At 51.6% G+C, this 15,134-nt stretch overlaps 5 protein-coding genes across 5 annotated transcripts; 2 read left to right on the forward strand and 3 right to left on the reverse strand.

Annotated features, from left to right (window-relative positions):
- Nucleotides 1-396: 396 nt before the first annotated feature.
- Nucleotides 397-3,915, reverse strand: HO173_008530 (uncharacterized protein; the record flags this gene model as incomplete). The annotated part of the gene is made up of 1 exon (XM_037310430.1): nt 397-3,915. The coding sequence occupies one exon, from the start codon at nt 3,913-3,915 to the stop codon at nt 397-399; it is 3,519 nt and encodes a 1,172-aa protein (XP_037162663.1).
- Nucleotides 3,916-5,075: 1,160 nt separating this feature from the next.
- On the reverse strand, nt 5,076-5,913 carry HO173_008531 (uncharacterized protein; the record flags this gene model as incomplete). Its single annotated transcript, XM_037310431.1, has 3 exons — nt 5,076-5,469; nt 5,521-5,729; nt 5,791-5,913. The coding sequence occupies 3 exons, from the start codon at nt 5,911-5,913 to the stop codon at nt 5,076-5,078; spliced, it is 726 nt and encodes a 241-aa protein (XP_037162664.1).
- Nucleotides 5,914-8,660: 2,747 nt separating this feature from the next.
- Nucleotides 8,661-9,549, forward strand: HO173_008532 (uncharacterized protein; the record flags this gene model as incomplete). The annotated part of the gene is made up of 3 exons (XM_037310432.1): nt 8,661-8,886; nt 8,953-9,074; nt 9,130-9,549. 3 exons carry the CDS (start codon nt 8,661-8,663, stop codon nt 9,547-9,549), a joined length of 768 nt encoding a protein of 255 aa, XP_037162665.1.
- Nucleotides 9,550-10,619: 1,070 nt separating this feature from the next.
- HO173_008533 (uncharacterized protein) lies at nt 10,620-13,080 on the forward strand (the record flags this gene model as incomplete). The annotated part of the gene is made up of 6 exons (XM_037310433.1): nt 10,620-10,850; nt 10,910-11,331; nt 11,382-11,813; nt 11,867-12,135; nt 12,247-12,780; nt 12,842-13,080. The coding sequence occupies 6 exons, from the start codon at nt 10,620-10,622 to the stop codon at nt 13,078-13,080; spliced, it is 2,127 nt and encodes a 708-aa protein (XP_037162666.1).
- A 247-nt stretch (nt 13,081-13,327) lies between these two features.
- On the reverse strand, nt 13,328-14,752 carry HO173_008534 (uncharacterized protein; the record flags this gene model as incomplete). The annotated part of the gene is made up of 2 exons (XM_037310434.1): nt 13,328-14,692; nt 14,741-14,752. 2 exons carry the CDS (start codon nt 14,750-14,752, stop codon nt 13,328-13,330), a joined length of 1,377 nt encoding a protein of 458 aa, XP_037162667.1.
- Between the last annotated feature and the right edge of the window lie 382 nt (nt 14,753-15,134).

The raw sequence follows: 15,134 nt of genomic DNA on the forward strand, positions 1-15,134 counted from the left end.
GCCTCTACATTGTCCACGACATCCATACGACGCTTGACACGCTTCGTGCCTGCAATGCCGTGGGCCGACAACATGTCTGGACAAGCTGGAAAGAGAGCCACCGCGGCAAGTTTTGGTACGCAGGAATGAGCTTGCTTCAGCGCTGCTAGAGTTGTATAATATAGCCAGTATACTAAAAAGTAAACGATGAGACATGTCTATAAAGGAAGCATGTAACCTCTCCCCGATCACATCGTTGCACGTCTGCCAGGTGGAGCGTAGGAGAATCGTCGCAGCCGTCTGATCATCATATATCCAGAGCGCCCGGGACCAATGCTGGGGATTTCCAAGAAGATGCTCGCCCGCTCGCTCAATAGCTTCCCTCTTCCCGTCCCCTTAGTCGAACATCAGCTTACCTCACAATCCGCCCATCTCTCTCGTAAAGTGCTGTGTCCGAGCTGCGTCGTCGTCAGTGCCCACATGCCTGATCCTATCTGTCAACCACCTCCTTCGCTCCTCCCTCTTTCCTTCTTCCCGAGCTTCGCGCCTCCGCTCAATCTTCTCCGCAAATGCTTGGAACCCGACAAATTGGACCGGATAGCCTAGGCGCGGCATCCGCTCCGCTTTTTGCTCCTCCCCGTGGTGCTCATTCGGCTGGATAAATTCGTAGTCGTCTTGATCTCGTGCCGCCGACACTGACAAGGGCCGCGGTGGACGCGCAGGATGATGTAGCGATCGACTCAGTCGGCGAGTCAACGACATGGTCCGCCGAGGTGCCCCGTCTGATTTCCACTCGTCTGCACCATTGGTTTTCGGCTTGATGGACTCATCTTCATCCGGATGCAGTGGGGCACTGATAGATAACGGTCTTTCTCGCCGCTCACGATGAGGCAAGCGTAGTGACCCTGTCAGTCGACGAGTCAACGACACGGTTCGTCGAGGTGTGGCATCTGCTTTCCACTCTTCTGCACCACTGACTTTTGGCTTGATAGACTCATCTTCGTCCGGATGCAGTGGGGCACTGATTGACAATGGTCTTCCTCGCCGCTCGCTATGAGGCAAGCGTAGTGGCCCCGTCAATCGGCGGGTCAATGACCTCGTCCGACGGGGCATGACGTCTTCCTTCCGATTTTCGTCTTCCGGATCAATCGCAGGGACGAAAATGTTGTTATTGTGGTCTAGTGGATAAGATATTGACAGCGGCCGCTGTCGACGGGCGGGATGAGGCAATCGAAGCGATCCTGTCAGTCGGCGCGTCAAAGACATCGCTCTCCTCGGTGTAGTATCAATTTTCCGCTTTGTGTCGCGGTGAAACTTTGGCTGAATAAGTACGCCATCCCTCTTGCTCTCCTCATGGTCACGCCCGTTGTTTGCGTTGACGAACTCGTAAAGGTCTTGATTTATCTCAGAAGATACAGACAACCGCCGCAATCTTGGTGGGGAATGGGGCAAATGCAGTGACCCTCTCAGACGACGCGTTAAGGACGCTGTTCGCCGAGGGGTAGTCTCTTTAATGCTCTGGGACGGTCTTCGGCTCCCAGTTAGGAATCCAGTGTTCCCAAACTCCTCATCGCTATCACTATCGTCAACATCGTCCCAGAAGCCACGAGGTCGCCAAAAGGGGTGGAGTTTGGACCCTGTTTCTGGGTGATTGACTATGGTTCGGCGCCGACGAGGAGTGCTAGCAGTGCCACGAAGCGAAAATGTCCGGGCGAAAGGGGAGACAAAACTTTCAGAGAGGCGACGAGCAGAAATGGCACGCTTAATTGATGTGATTGGAGCGCTGAAACGATTTGTTCTGGCTGGAGTGCTTGGCATTGGCGGCGTTGCTTCAGATGACGGGCGACCATTTGCGGGCGTGGGTGCGATGACTCTGAGATCCGGAGGTTGCGGAGCATCGCGTGGATTTTGCAGTGGTGAGTTCAGAATCTCTCTTGGTGGTGATTGATGGTGAATGATAGGGGTGATTGAGCCCGGAAGCGCGATGTTGGCGTTCCCAGCAATTATCGCTGACTGTTCTCTAGGGCTAGAGTCGCTTCCTCCTGCCATCTGCTGAATGACAAGTATGGACTTGTTCGTGTGAGGGTAGATGCTTATGGCGGTTGCCTCATTGACCTCAAGTGTACCAGGGGTGGACGAGTGGGCCGAGCGAAGAGAAAAGGGGGTCACGAGGGTTGAGCGTGGGCGAATGGCAGACCACTCGCCCATATTTCGATCTACGCTGAGGTTATGCTCGTCTGGAGGATCACTAAGGTAGAGTGTTGCGTGAGGTTGGTCTGCCGGCGTGGGCGGATCGTAATGGGTACCCATCCCTGCAGAAGTCACAGATGTTGTTCTCGAGACTCCACTACTAGTCGGCACCGAAGGTGACGAGGTCTGCGTGAGGAGGGGTGGCTCCGCTCCCTTTTCAGGCTTGCCTTCAGATTTCGACGATTTTGGAGGGTGTATCACAACAGACATGGTTCGACGATCACGGCGTGGTGGGACGTCAAAGTAGCCGACGGATTCTTCGGGTGCGGTTGTCGGTCTTGATGATTGCTGACGCGAGTTGATTGAAAAAGTTCTCGAAAGATGTTTGCTACCAGAGGCAGAAGATTGAAGGGAGGATAGACGATCAGGAAACCCGATTGCCGGAACAAGATCCTGTCGTGCTTTGGAAGGGTTGGAGTCCACACTCTCAGGAGTATCTGCAGATGCGTAGCTTTTTCTTAATTCTTGATCTGGACTCCCGCTCCTGCGTAGACGTCGTCGAAGCGACGAACGTTCGTTGGAGTTCAAAGAATTGCGATTAGAAGGTGGTGGTGGAGTGCTCGAATTCATGTCTTCCATCTTGACGGTATGCCGCAATGTTTGTCGTCGTCGAGGCGGAGACTGAATGACCATAGCTTCAACCACAGTGGAGGCTGTAGACGTCTGGGACAGCCGCTTCTTATTCATATCGCGTAATTCCGTGTCGATGTCAAAGTAGTCTTCCTTCACAGGCCAGGGTATCTGCCCCGCAAACTTCTCGGTTGATGCTGCTGGTAGACTATGGCGGCTTTTCTCGACTCTTTGTCGCAGACTGAGGGACTTCTTAAAAGATGATTCAGCCTCCTGTCCTAGCGTAGGGGAGTCTAGGGTGGGTGGTTCTGCCATTCTTGAGCGTCTGTGAGCTCGTCTGCCATATGGCACAGACGTCGCCGAGCTATGATCTTCTTGACTACCACCCTCGTGTCTATCCTCGTCACTGGCGTCCCATGTTCCATCAAAAATGCCAAAATCTCGATGCTTAGCCACGTGCTTTGGAGTTATCTCACTTGGTGTAGGTCCCTCGTCCTCTGATTCCAATCCCAAGCCAAGTCCCACATCATTGTGTTTCGAAAGCCCCGTTGTTCTCAGCCATTCCACCCGTGCAGGGTGGCCAAATGGAGGATCCAGTGGTTGACCCTCGTCGTCCGAGGACTGGTTTTCCCGTGCGGTCTTGAACGAATCTGTCCGACTGTCTGATATATTGCGAGTAGATGAGCGCGAAGCTGCAGTTCGGGTACGGTGAACCTTGGGTGGCGTTCTTTCTGGAGTCGGTGGGCTTTGTTGAACCAAGGGGGTGGTGCCAGGACTATCACTTGTCCTGGTTAAGTCTCTGCCCCTCAGGGCGACATCGTTAATCCAGCTCTGGAAGTCGTCCCTGAAATTGATCGGCGGTGTCAGTGGTTTACCGACCACGGGAATAACTTGAATTGGCGAAGCCTCCGGTATCCACGATTTGATACGCTCGGCCGAGCTGTAGCTGATTTGCTCGCTTTTATGCCCCATCCTCCGCTCCTGCCGTATGGGGCGCCCATAATCTGCGTCATCTGAGATGATTTTCCTGCGTGGCAGACTCTTATGACCCTTCAGCGACCCGAGGTTGAGAGGAGGTAAAACGTCCACACCAACGCCGAGGTCTTTGCCGGGCATCTTTCTGGTGTTGCTCAGTTCTTTTCTTCCGAGTTCCAATTCCCTCCAGCTTTCACAGTGCTGGGCCTTCTATTGGGCAAAGTGAACAACCGCGGCTCCTCATACTGTTGCAGGCCTCCGCGACGTTGCTGCCCCCTGGTTGTATACTTGTATCTCTCAGTGGCCCTCGAAGGCCGGAATGTGGTGGGGTTCGAGTGTGCGGTGACTTTGTCCTTCAAGCTAGCTCTAGAAAATTGGTGGATAGCGATGGGAAGATGAGTCGCTCGAGGAAGCGCAAGGTGTACTGATCCTAGAGGCTGATGCAGTCGTTCATGCGATAGGCCGCAGGCTGACCGAGTCCGCGGCAAGCTGCGCGAATCCGTCGCTAGGGGCTGTCAGCTAGATACCGAAGGAATCGCTGTGGGGGCTAAGTTGCTGCCTTTTGGGAACAATGATATGAGCGTCTATCTTTTTTGCCTTTAAAAAAAGAAATACGGTTGAATACTTGAAGTTGACATGTTCGGGGATTTGATTGCGACGCTAGCATAACCCCCTAAACTTCTAGCCGTCCCGCCCCCCCGGCCCCCCAATAATATCTTAGGTACTCGGTATATCATCAACGGTTGGCTCATGTGACAGACGACGCTGCATATGCAAGGCGGACGAGCTAATCATTCGACCTTGGGACGGCGCTTTGACTTACCGACATAAGATGGAGACTTCTTTTACAGAGCTGATACCAAACTTTTCCCGAGAGTCGTGTGTTTTAGTGGAGGACGACGATGCCGCTGGGAGCGTGTGCTAAAATAGACCAGCGAACCAGATCATCAAAGCCTCAAGAAACATGTTTTAGCGGGAACAACAATTCTTGACCCTGAAGCCAGAGTCGTGTTTCTTGGGATTGTTGCGGATGGCAACAGTAATGATCATGAGGCCAATTCCTGTTAACGTGTGTCGTGTGATAGCTACAGGAGACACTGGGTGACAAGCCATGATCTTAACAAGGCATGGCTCGGGCGTGCTCGGTCTTCGTGCAGCACAATCTAGTCTTGTATTGTGTACTCTTAAGTCGTTTCAGGCCGACTCCGTGCAGGGCTACGCTAATGTACACGTTAATGCATGTATACAGCCATGCCAATCGATTGCTTCCAACTTTATGCAGAGCTTCCGCAACGCTGCACTTATAGTACCACAGCAGCAATGGCCGCCAAGGCACCCGCTGCTCCCATACCCATCGCTGGTCCCATGTGCATAGCAGCACCACTCGCTTTCGTTGACGCGCTGGTGGTGCTACCGGTTTGCGTCTGTGTTCCACCATTCGAGGTTGTAGAGCCACCGTTCGATCCTCCCTTCGCTCCCCCAGTGGTCGATGCAGTGGTAGATGTGAGTGTTGATGCAGTATTAGTGACTGAGCCGGCCGTGATAATTACGGGCAGGTAGGAGACGTCGGTGCCAGATAGAGTGGTGGCTGTCAGGGTGGGTACTCCAGTCTCCTGGCTTAGGATAGCACCGCTGGCTGCCGCGGTGCACACTGCTACCGAAGTGCCTGAAAGAACGCAGTTGACGGATACGACACTGCACGGAAGTCAGTCGCGACAATGGCCAGACACAGGGACAAAATCTTACGAGTCATCGAGAGCGAGTGAATAGGCGACAGTCGATGGGCCCTCCACAAGGGTTAGAGGAGTTGGAAGCCCGCACGAATCACTCCCATCGTCGCCAGAGTCGGTAGTTGCCGCGGCGGGTGCGGTGGTGGCTGCTGCTGCGGTGGTAGCTGCCGCACCGTTGGATCCACCATTGGCGCACTGAACAACATAGGTGGTTGCTGTGGCATCCTGATTGATAGATTCATCGTCAGCTCCGCATATTTCAGAAAGTCAGGTTAGGATCTCTTACTCCCCCAACGATCGACCCAACAAGGCTTTGCGGATCCGCATCAGGGATGAATAAAGAGACGGTCTGGTTCTGGGCGGCGCTGAGAGCGATCAAAGACAGTAGAAAGACGGTGAGGGAAATCATGTTCGGTGTGACTATGTAGATTATGCGTAGTATTTTTCTCCACAGTGCTGTATGAAACCTGCTTCAAACGCTGCAACGTAGGAGATGCTGTCAATGAGCGTCGGAGTGGTCGTATACAAGGAAGAAAGACAAAAGTTGCAATAGGAAAGAATGTTTTGTGGAGAAGAAAGAAATACGAGATACTCCTTTATCCCCTTTAAACACAAGAAAGTATTTTAAGCATGCCAAGACAATTTGAAATTTGCTACGAGACCGTTGGATGGCTGAGCACATCTAGCGCCGGACGAACCGAGCCCACTAACGATAATTCATAGTCGAGTTTATCGCTCCAGAAATAAGCTTCTTCCTCTGCTAAAGATTTTAGCGTCTTAACGTAACGTTATCCCTCGACGACGATACTCTTTGATAGGGAGCGATTGAACACCAATAGATTAACCGATATTCGGCTAAGTGGAAGGATTTATTGGTGTCCTCGCTCTATCAAAGAACTCACTTCTCGGACAGCACGAGTAGTACGATTTCCAGGAGATCTGGGTAGATTGATTGGTGGATTCTCCCGGCGCTATTAAGCGAGATAACTCACTTGTGGATGGCACGAGTAGTTGCTGTGCAAACGTTTAAAGTGTTCTACCAATTTGTATATCTTGGTTCGGACGATAAGTGTCGAGTCATCTGTAACCACTCGTCCGAAGTCGTAGGTACGGCTGATACTTAGCGAAAGAGCTTCATGGCAGTCCTACAGAGTCGGCGACACCGTTAGCCCAACGCTAGTGTTACAGAAATGAAATCCAGGAAGCTGAAACAGAAACACCCAAGATCTACGCATAACGGGCCCAAGCAATAAGTCCTGGCCATCACTTAGCATTTCCTAAGAAAATAGGGGCTATCAAAGTTACTTCTGCTATTGCGATAGTAACTATCTGATATTGCAAGTAGTTACTAGTTCCTTGATAGCACCTTACTATTGGATAGTAACTATTCAAATCTGATTCGTAATCATAGATACCTATTACCGTTTTGATGCATAGGGGCTGGCGACGGAGAAATTTCTCCGCACAATCCATAAAAGCCTGATCGGGTGACACCCCTTTTGGTGACTATGTCGGGCCCCTAGACTAGTTAGGTTAGATCTTAGTCGACACGAGGTTTATGCCTAACGCCGACTATAGCCCTCACATTTCCCGCGCATTAATGCATCGATATTTCCTATTTGCCATTCTTATTTCTACCCCATAACACGAATCAACAGAGACTCTATATCGGCATTGCTAGGCGCAAAATTGACTGTAGGAAGGCTTACGCTCGTCCGTATATGTATATAGCTTTCTACACCGTTTTCATACGACTTAGTAGTAAGGATAGCGGAAGGAGAGGGACCTGCTATATTGGTTGGCTATAAGGACTATTACGTATGGCTAATACCGGTTGGAAATGGGGAAGTAGTAAGGAGGATTGCAGAAGTTTTGATAGCCATAATGCCTATTTCAGTGAGTAGTTGCAGCAAATAAAAAGGGACTGGCATTGAGAGACCCGGGTACGTTGTGAGGCTTTTTGGAAGGGAGGGTCATCTAATCCATCAGCTCTCGTAGAATTCGAGAGCCGACGATGTGGTCCACGGATACTTTAGTGTTCAGGAAGGGGAAAAGGGCACGTTGGCGATGAATACTGCTTGTTCGGCGTTGCCAAGGAAGCAAAGCTTCCCACCGCACTTCAACGGTCCTTCAGTCCTTCGTCCGCGTAGTGTCTACTTACCAGCGGGCGTCCTCGACAGGTTCAACGCTCCGCCGTACTTCTAACACTCTGCTACCTCCATCGTGCTACTGAATAATCGACGAATCCCTACTTGGTACGTTACGGGTGAACTACCTTTCTCGAGTGCAGACTTTACTACGCTAGAACAAACCAATCCTTCGATAATCTTTTCCATTCTCTCTTTTCCGACGTTCGACTTTGGAGTCAGTCAAGAAAGAAGAAAATGAGTTTGTCAAGACCTATGGTTATGAATTGCGTGTCTGTTGGCGCTGAAACAGCGACGGCATACTCTACCCGATTTGGGCAGTCGCCTCAGCCTCAATGTGACATACGCGCAGTAGACGCCCCACTCGAATGGGACTTCTCTGGCGTCCAGCTTATTCACCAGACTACTGGATAATAGCACAGATCTAATGCTATACGCATTGCGGAACGTGAAAAAAACGAAGGCGAAACAAGCCATCTGCCAGATCGCGATAAAACGGCACACCGCGATGTATAGCCAGGAACCACGGCCGCGTCGTTTCAAGTGGGGTGACTGTGAGCCTAACTATCAATGCGCTTCCTGTATAAAGACGTACAAACCGTCGATGCCCTTTCATGAGATCCATCTGATCCCATATTCTTGTTCTAGACTTTTACTACTAAGAATACGTACGTCGCAATCTCAGAACCATCTCGTCGCTCGCTCATTCCCACAATGTTAAGTTCATTTCCTCATTTTGCTGTGCCAGCTTCTACATTCCTCGCTCTTGCGGCGGGGAAACCTATCGACGGTGTCTTAACCTTTTAGTCTGTTGCAAAAAGGCAAGCTTCCAGCTGCACGCAACTGAACGGTAACTTCGACAGCACATGCTGGGACCAGCTGGACATTGCAAAATATCTCGGCGATCCAGCAACGGGATGGAGAGCGACGACCCCCAATTGCACCGACGGAGATTATGTAGGAGCAGTGACAAACTTTCAAACACCAGACACAAACTGCTGCAGGCCAGATGAACCCTGGTCAACGTGTTTTCTGCGCCGAGCAGCGGCAACAGTCAATCTGGAGGATTGTACCAGCAACAACACCACTGGAGGAATTGGCGCACCACTTGCTTCCTGTGATTGGACGCAGCCAATTCAGTTGTTACCGTTCCTGTCTCCAAGCATTGCGCCTCAGGCCACATGCTGTGAGCAACATACTGGCCATCAATGCGTTCTTTACCAATTACTATACTGGTCAGTCATAGATCGTTCAAATATGCATAATCACTAATTCGTTGCTTTTGACTAATCCTGATTTAGCCCTTCAATCAACATCGACGCAAAGTTCGACACTCTCAACTATCGTGACAACAAGTGGAGACGCAAAGATCAACTTGGGGGCTCTCTCGACAGCCTTTACTGCCGGGCTGCCATTCTGGGGTGTAGGCAGTGTCCGATCTAGCCTTCATCGATCACCTTACTGACTTTCCTCTCAAGACTGCTGCTGCAGGAGCTTCTATGCAGCCATCAACAAATGTCTCAAATCCAGCGAACATAGCTATTCAAGCCTTCACAAAAAGTCTGCGTCACGCGCCTGGGGTTAGCTCTGCAATGTGGCCCTCAACCACGAACAGCACCCAACTCGCCGAGTGTCGCAAGCGAGCTTGCCGTCCGCATCCGCCATTAATTCGATTTCTGGAAGCAGGTCTCCAGCTGATCATGAGCGATGTCCCAACATTCATCACATTCGCTGGCGCCGGCCTCTTCTCCGGTGAGACTGGTATTGAAATAATTCCCCCTAACGTCACCAATCCTGACCAATTCCCCCCCTCGACGCCGCGGCCAACACCTACGCTTTGTCTGAGGTTCTGTCAAAACACAACTTCACCGCAACAGCCCTCGCCACATCTACTCTAGCGGCCTTCCAGCTAGAGAGAACCTGCAGTCCCAAAGGTACTGTGTGTCATTCAAGCGTGTCTACGGGCGGAGAATCGGAGACCTTCTACTGGAGCTCCGTCCCGCAGCGTCAATATCAGGTCTCTTCCGCTGGAACGCCCGCTGCCAACGGTACGACGGATCCCTCCGCTGCTTTGACGCTTTACAAAAACCTTCAGGGACTGAGTTTGCCGGTGCTGTTTGATGGTGCTTATGACTGCACGCTTGAGGGCAAGGCTGGAGGGTCCTCGGTGGTCAACGTCAATGCGGATGGAACCCTTGATGTATCTTGTCTTTCAGTACTGCCGATGTATCTGCCGAAGAATACTGCGTGTCCTCATGGGGCGGTGATAGTGAATAGGAATTATCCGTTTAAGTATGAGAGGTAAAGAATGGAAAAAAGGCAATTTCGGGGATGTATTCTGGCATTGTATTCAAAGGATCTTCGCGCATCTGTAAATATAAGAGAAAGCTATTTGAAATCGTACACTCTGCCCAGTCCGCCTTCTCCACGGAAATCGTGCTACGCATTTACCTCGCTAGTGTCGAGGTAGCCAGTTAAGTGCGTGGCACGATTATTAGCATCCTCACCAAGAGTAGTAGTGAATAGCTTCATCTTCTCTCTTTTAACCTTTTCACCACTCGTAGCAAGTAAAGTTCCTATACACCTTGCTTTAGTTTTTTTGCTTAAAAATATCGTAATATCTCTTTCTTCGCCCACAATATCTATTGGCCTCTCCTCCTTCCTTTGCTATAGAATCGTAATCTATCTACGTTGGCTGGGAGCTATATGGAATCATCGAGAAGAAACACCAAGAAATGGCTAAGCGAGGTATACAGAAGCTTCACTTGTTACGAAGGTAGTAATAAAATTACGATATTGGAGAAGATGAAGCTATTCACTACTGTTCTTGAAGGGGTGTGTGCGATTTTCTCAGCGCCAAGGATTCCGGACCTTTGTGCATACGCTAAATCCCCCACCATGGTCGCCCTCTCAAATCACCGACTTCGGAGCGCTGTCTCAACTAAGTCCCCCTTGCTTCTCCGGTCCCATGAACCCGCTGCCCGCCGCTGCATTGCCTCGTCCACAGAGCAGTGCTGGCAGTGTTGGCAATACTGCTCCCACAAGTACAGCCGCCAGCCCCACCGGTGTCAAAGGGAAACGCAGCAGGAAGAGAGAGAGTTCGAGCGCGAGTGAGCAGGATGAATATGAGGGCAGTTTTGGGGATAAGAGGAGACAACCCGGAGTGAAGAGGGCGTGTAATGAATGCCGGCAGCAGAAGGTGGGTTTGGCATTGGTCGTGCGCAGAGAAGGTTACACAGCTGATGAGTCAACGATCAGCTACGGTGCGACGTTGTTACGGAACCGTTGTACACGACATGCACACGATGTCAGCGCCTAAACCTGGAGTGCAAGATCGAGTCCAACTTCAAAAGAGTAGGAAAGCGGAGCAAAAATGCAGAGATGGAGCGAGAAATCGTGGAGTTGAGAAGGCAGCTAGGCCTCCAACAGACCTCACCACCTACGACTGGACCTACGATCAAGGCTGCATTGAGTACTTCTGTTAGCCCTACTATATCCCACCTACCTGCACATCTGGATCAGTATATGGGCTCCGAGGAGGCTGTGGCATCTTTGATGGACTTGAGATCTGGACTTGAGGGTGGATCCTTTTTAAGGAGTCCAAATGCCCAGCTGCTGCTTACCAGACGGATTGGGGATATTGTTCTTACCCACGACCAGGTGCAGGAATTGTTCCAGTAGTATGTGATAGTCCAGACCCTACATGAAACTCGTCTGACAGGATAACCAGCTTCTTTACGTTCCACCATCCTTTTATACCCTTCCTCGATCCAACAAGGCCCCCAGACGAATACCACCAATCATCCCCTTTGCTATTCTGGGTCATCGTCAGCGTAGCGACTCGTCGATACGACCTCTCTCTTCTGACGGCGTTGGCTGGTCCACTATCTGAACTACTTTGGAAGACGCTTGCAGAAGTTCCCCAAAACTACATTGTTGTGAAAGCATTATGTATTCTCTGCACGTGGCCTCTACCAATAAGCAGCACTTCTTCAGACCCGACATTCATGCTCTCCGGATTGATGATGCAAATCGCAATGCAGATTGGCCTGCACCGACCCTCTCATGCCCAAGACTTTACCAAATTCAAGGTTGAATTGCGGGAAGAGGAGTTAAGGGATCGTGTACGGACATGGGCTACTTGCAATGCTGTCGCACAGCGGTAAGTCTTACCATCGTGCATTCCACCCGCCTACAGAAGCTGAACCTCAAAAGAGTCGCTACTGGCTACGGTCAACCTCCAACAACGTTCTTTGACTGGACGCTTGCTCCTTCAGGGGCACACGAACCTAGCTTTAGACTTTCTGATGACGTCTATGGACGATTGTTGATTGAAACGTTTAGCAACAAAGTTACAAAGGCGCTGTACAGCAATCGTTTAGACCCTGTAGGGTTGGTCAGTGACAACGAGCGATGGACGCATACCACTTTCCTTGCTAGAGATTACGAGGATCTGGAGCAAAAGCTGCAGCTTCATGGTTCTTGTACGTGCATCTTTTGCGACCCCAACTTTCGCCCTTTGTGGCCACCTTTTTCGTGTCTTCAGATCGCCTCGACCCTGGCACCAGCCTCCAAGAATTCTAACACTTTGGCAGTCTCTACAGTCTATCTCCGCGCCGCCAACCTTCATCTCCGTCTCTCAGCCTTCTTCGACTCCCCATCCTCAAACGGTTACCACATGGACCTCTTCGCCTTGTGGCGCTCGACGACCTTGTTCCTTGAAGCGGCCTTCAACGTCAACACAGCCGCGGGCAACGTACTCATTTACTCTACCAATTACATCCTCCAAATGATTATTGCCGGTGGCTTCTCGCTGTTGAAGCTAATGAACAGCTTCTTCGCCAGTCACGTCGACATCGAATACGGCAGAAACTTATTCAACCGCACCATTCAAGCAATCCGATCCATCAGTGTTTTCCCAAATGATCTGCCAAACAGATTAGCTGAGGTCTTGGCACAGCTCTGGAGAAGCAGCGGAGCTGGCTCGAGACGAGCGGTCGCGACCAATGACAGCACTGACAGCTCATTGCAACTCAAAGTCAAATGCCGTATGAGCATGAGCCTGGTTTTCGACTCCGTCTGGCGATGGCGGGAGGAATTCCAAGCCCAAGGTCGCGGTAACCTCGAATGTATGCCCATTCTTCCTTTCCCTGTCTACAAGTACTCGTCAATCGCTGACAATGTCCCCAGCCGCGCTCAGAAACCCAACCAATCCCGACTCCGCCGTCGAATCCTCCGCCACCTCCCTCGCAGACAACGGTCTCGCCCCCTCAGCCCTGGTCGGCGGTACCCTCACCCCTTCGGATGGCTTCGGTGGGGAATCCAATTACGAGGTCTTTGACCCCTTGAATTGGATGTTGGATGGGCTTGTAGACCTTCCATATGACCTTCCAATGGGCCCGGACTTGGAGGTTCAGGGCTTGACGTAGACAGATTGATGAGATGATGCCTTATGAGTCACGAGAGCATAGACACAAATTCATCATTTTGGATCCTTTCTCCGGTTCCGGACCATTCAATGTGTGATATTTGGGGTATCTCCCCCAACAACGAAGTATTCCTCGGTTTACACTCAACTAAACAACGTGCCATTTCGTGTCATGTTCGGGGTATCTTCCCCTGCATCTCGCTAAATCACACCCAATCCTCCCCCTCCAGCCCCCCCCCTTTCTCCGGCTACTTCCCCCCCTCCTCGCCCTCTCCGCCTTCCTCCTTCCCCTTCGCCTTGGCCACCGTACTCCCCTTCGGCGCACCTCCATGGCGCCCATTCGTCCCGTTCGCCTGGCGCTTCGCCCACATCAGTCTCGCGGCCGCCGCTCTCACGGGATCCTTGCCCTCCGTCTCCTCCTTCGGCTCCGTCTTGATGAGTGGCTTTGGGGCGGCTTTGGCGGGTCGTTCCCGCTTCTTCGGTTCGATCTGAGGGGCTGCGGAGGTTTCTTTGGCCTCCGGTTCGATGGTGCGAGCGGTACGGACCCAGTCCGGTGGCGTGAATGAGCGGGCGCGCGTGTCCTGCTTTTTGGCAGCTGGCTGGTCTACTGCCGGTACATTGGTAGCGTCGTTCTCTGGCTCGCGGGCGCGTTTGGTGGACTTTTGGGGGGCGGTTACCGCTGCGTCGATGTCGTCAATGACGCGTGGCTTGCGGATACGCTTGCCTTCGACGGGCTGCATGGGCTCGTTCATGTCGATATGGAGCTCGTTGCGGGGTCTGCGGCCATTGAAAGGTGGCTTGTTGATGGGGTTGGTGGCACGTGGTCTGGTTGTGTTTCGGGGGTTGTTACCCGTCGTTTGGGTGATGTTGGGGGTAGGCTGCCCTGGAGAGTCGTATTCGTCGGGATCTTCGACTTTGCGTGGGTTGGCTTTGCGCTTCTCTTTCCTGTTGTGAGGGAATCTGCGCATGCGAGTGATTTCGGTCTCGAGGGCCATGTACTCCTCTTGCCATTTCACCATGGCTTGCTGAGCATTCAATGCTGCATCGTAGAGGGCATCATCCGAGAGGGATTCGTAGTTTGCGAGGGACGAGATGAGCTGTATGGCGTCTGGTGATGGGGAACGAACCGGAGATTGAGCCGGAGAAGAGGGGACGCTGTTGTTTCCAGCGGAGAGAGCAGGGGTAACAAGACGAGTCTTTGATCCAATATTTGGGCTAGCAGCCGGTCCAGCGGTCGTGGTAGGAGTAACAGGACAAGCAATGGCGCCAATCGACGGGCCAGTAGCCGGTCCAGCGGTCGTGGTAGGAGTAACAGGACAAGCAATGGCGCCAATCGACGGGCCAGTAGCCGGTCCATTGTTGGCAGGAGAAGGGGTAGCAGGACGAGTATCTGCTCCAACCAACCGGGAAGCAGCCTGTCCAGTGGTAGCAGTATAAGGACTGTCGTAAGGAGACGTAGCTGGATTCAACGGGGAACCAGCCGGTCGAATAGCACCACCAAAGCGGCCAACAGGAGCGACTTTAGCCAGATGCTGGACGTATTGAGACGACGTGAGGCCGAAACGGTAGGGACTGTCAGGACCAGCCTGGCCGGCGATGTAGGCTTGGTATGACTGCATTTGTCAGAGAGATGGGAACGCAGCCGGAAGAACGAGACTTACATCGGGGTCCATGATAGCTTTGAGAGCAAAAGAAGCTTGCTGAAAATGGGGAAAAGGGGGTATTCTTGTAGAAACAACGGGTACCAGACCTCGGAGATGATGCAATAGTACGAGAAGTAGCCAAAGTAAAGGAGGAAGATGCTTGTAGAAAATGTCTGCGTACAGCAATGTAACGTTGTGGATGATGTAGAATGAGAAATTTGGAAGAGATTCGGACACCTACTTATACCCCATTCAGAGGCGAGTGGCTGGTCAATTCGCCAGGATGGATGGACAATAGCCATCTTTACAATACAGTCAATAGACATTATTTAATTATTTAACCGGTCAATGATATTATTGTGGTGTTGTTCAATTCACTTCCATCAATCTTTCAAAAGAGCAACACTAGCCG

The sequence above is a fragment of the Letharia columbiana genome (assembly GCF_014066305.1).
Source record: "Letharia columbiana isolate WasteWater2 chromosome Unknown Sc0000032_s0, whole genome shotgun sequence".
Taxonomy (NCBI): domain Eukaryota; kingdom Fungi; phylum Ascomycota; class Lecanoromycetes; order Lecanorales; family Parmeliaceae; genus Letharia; species Letharia columbiana.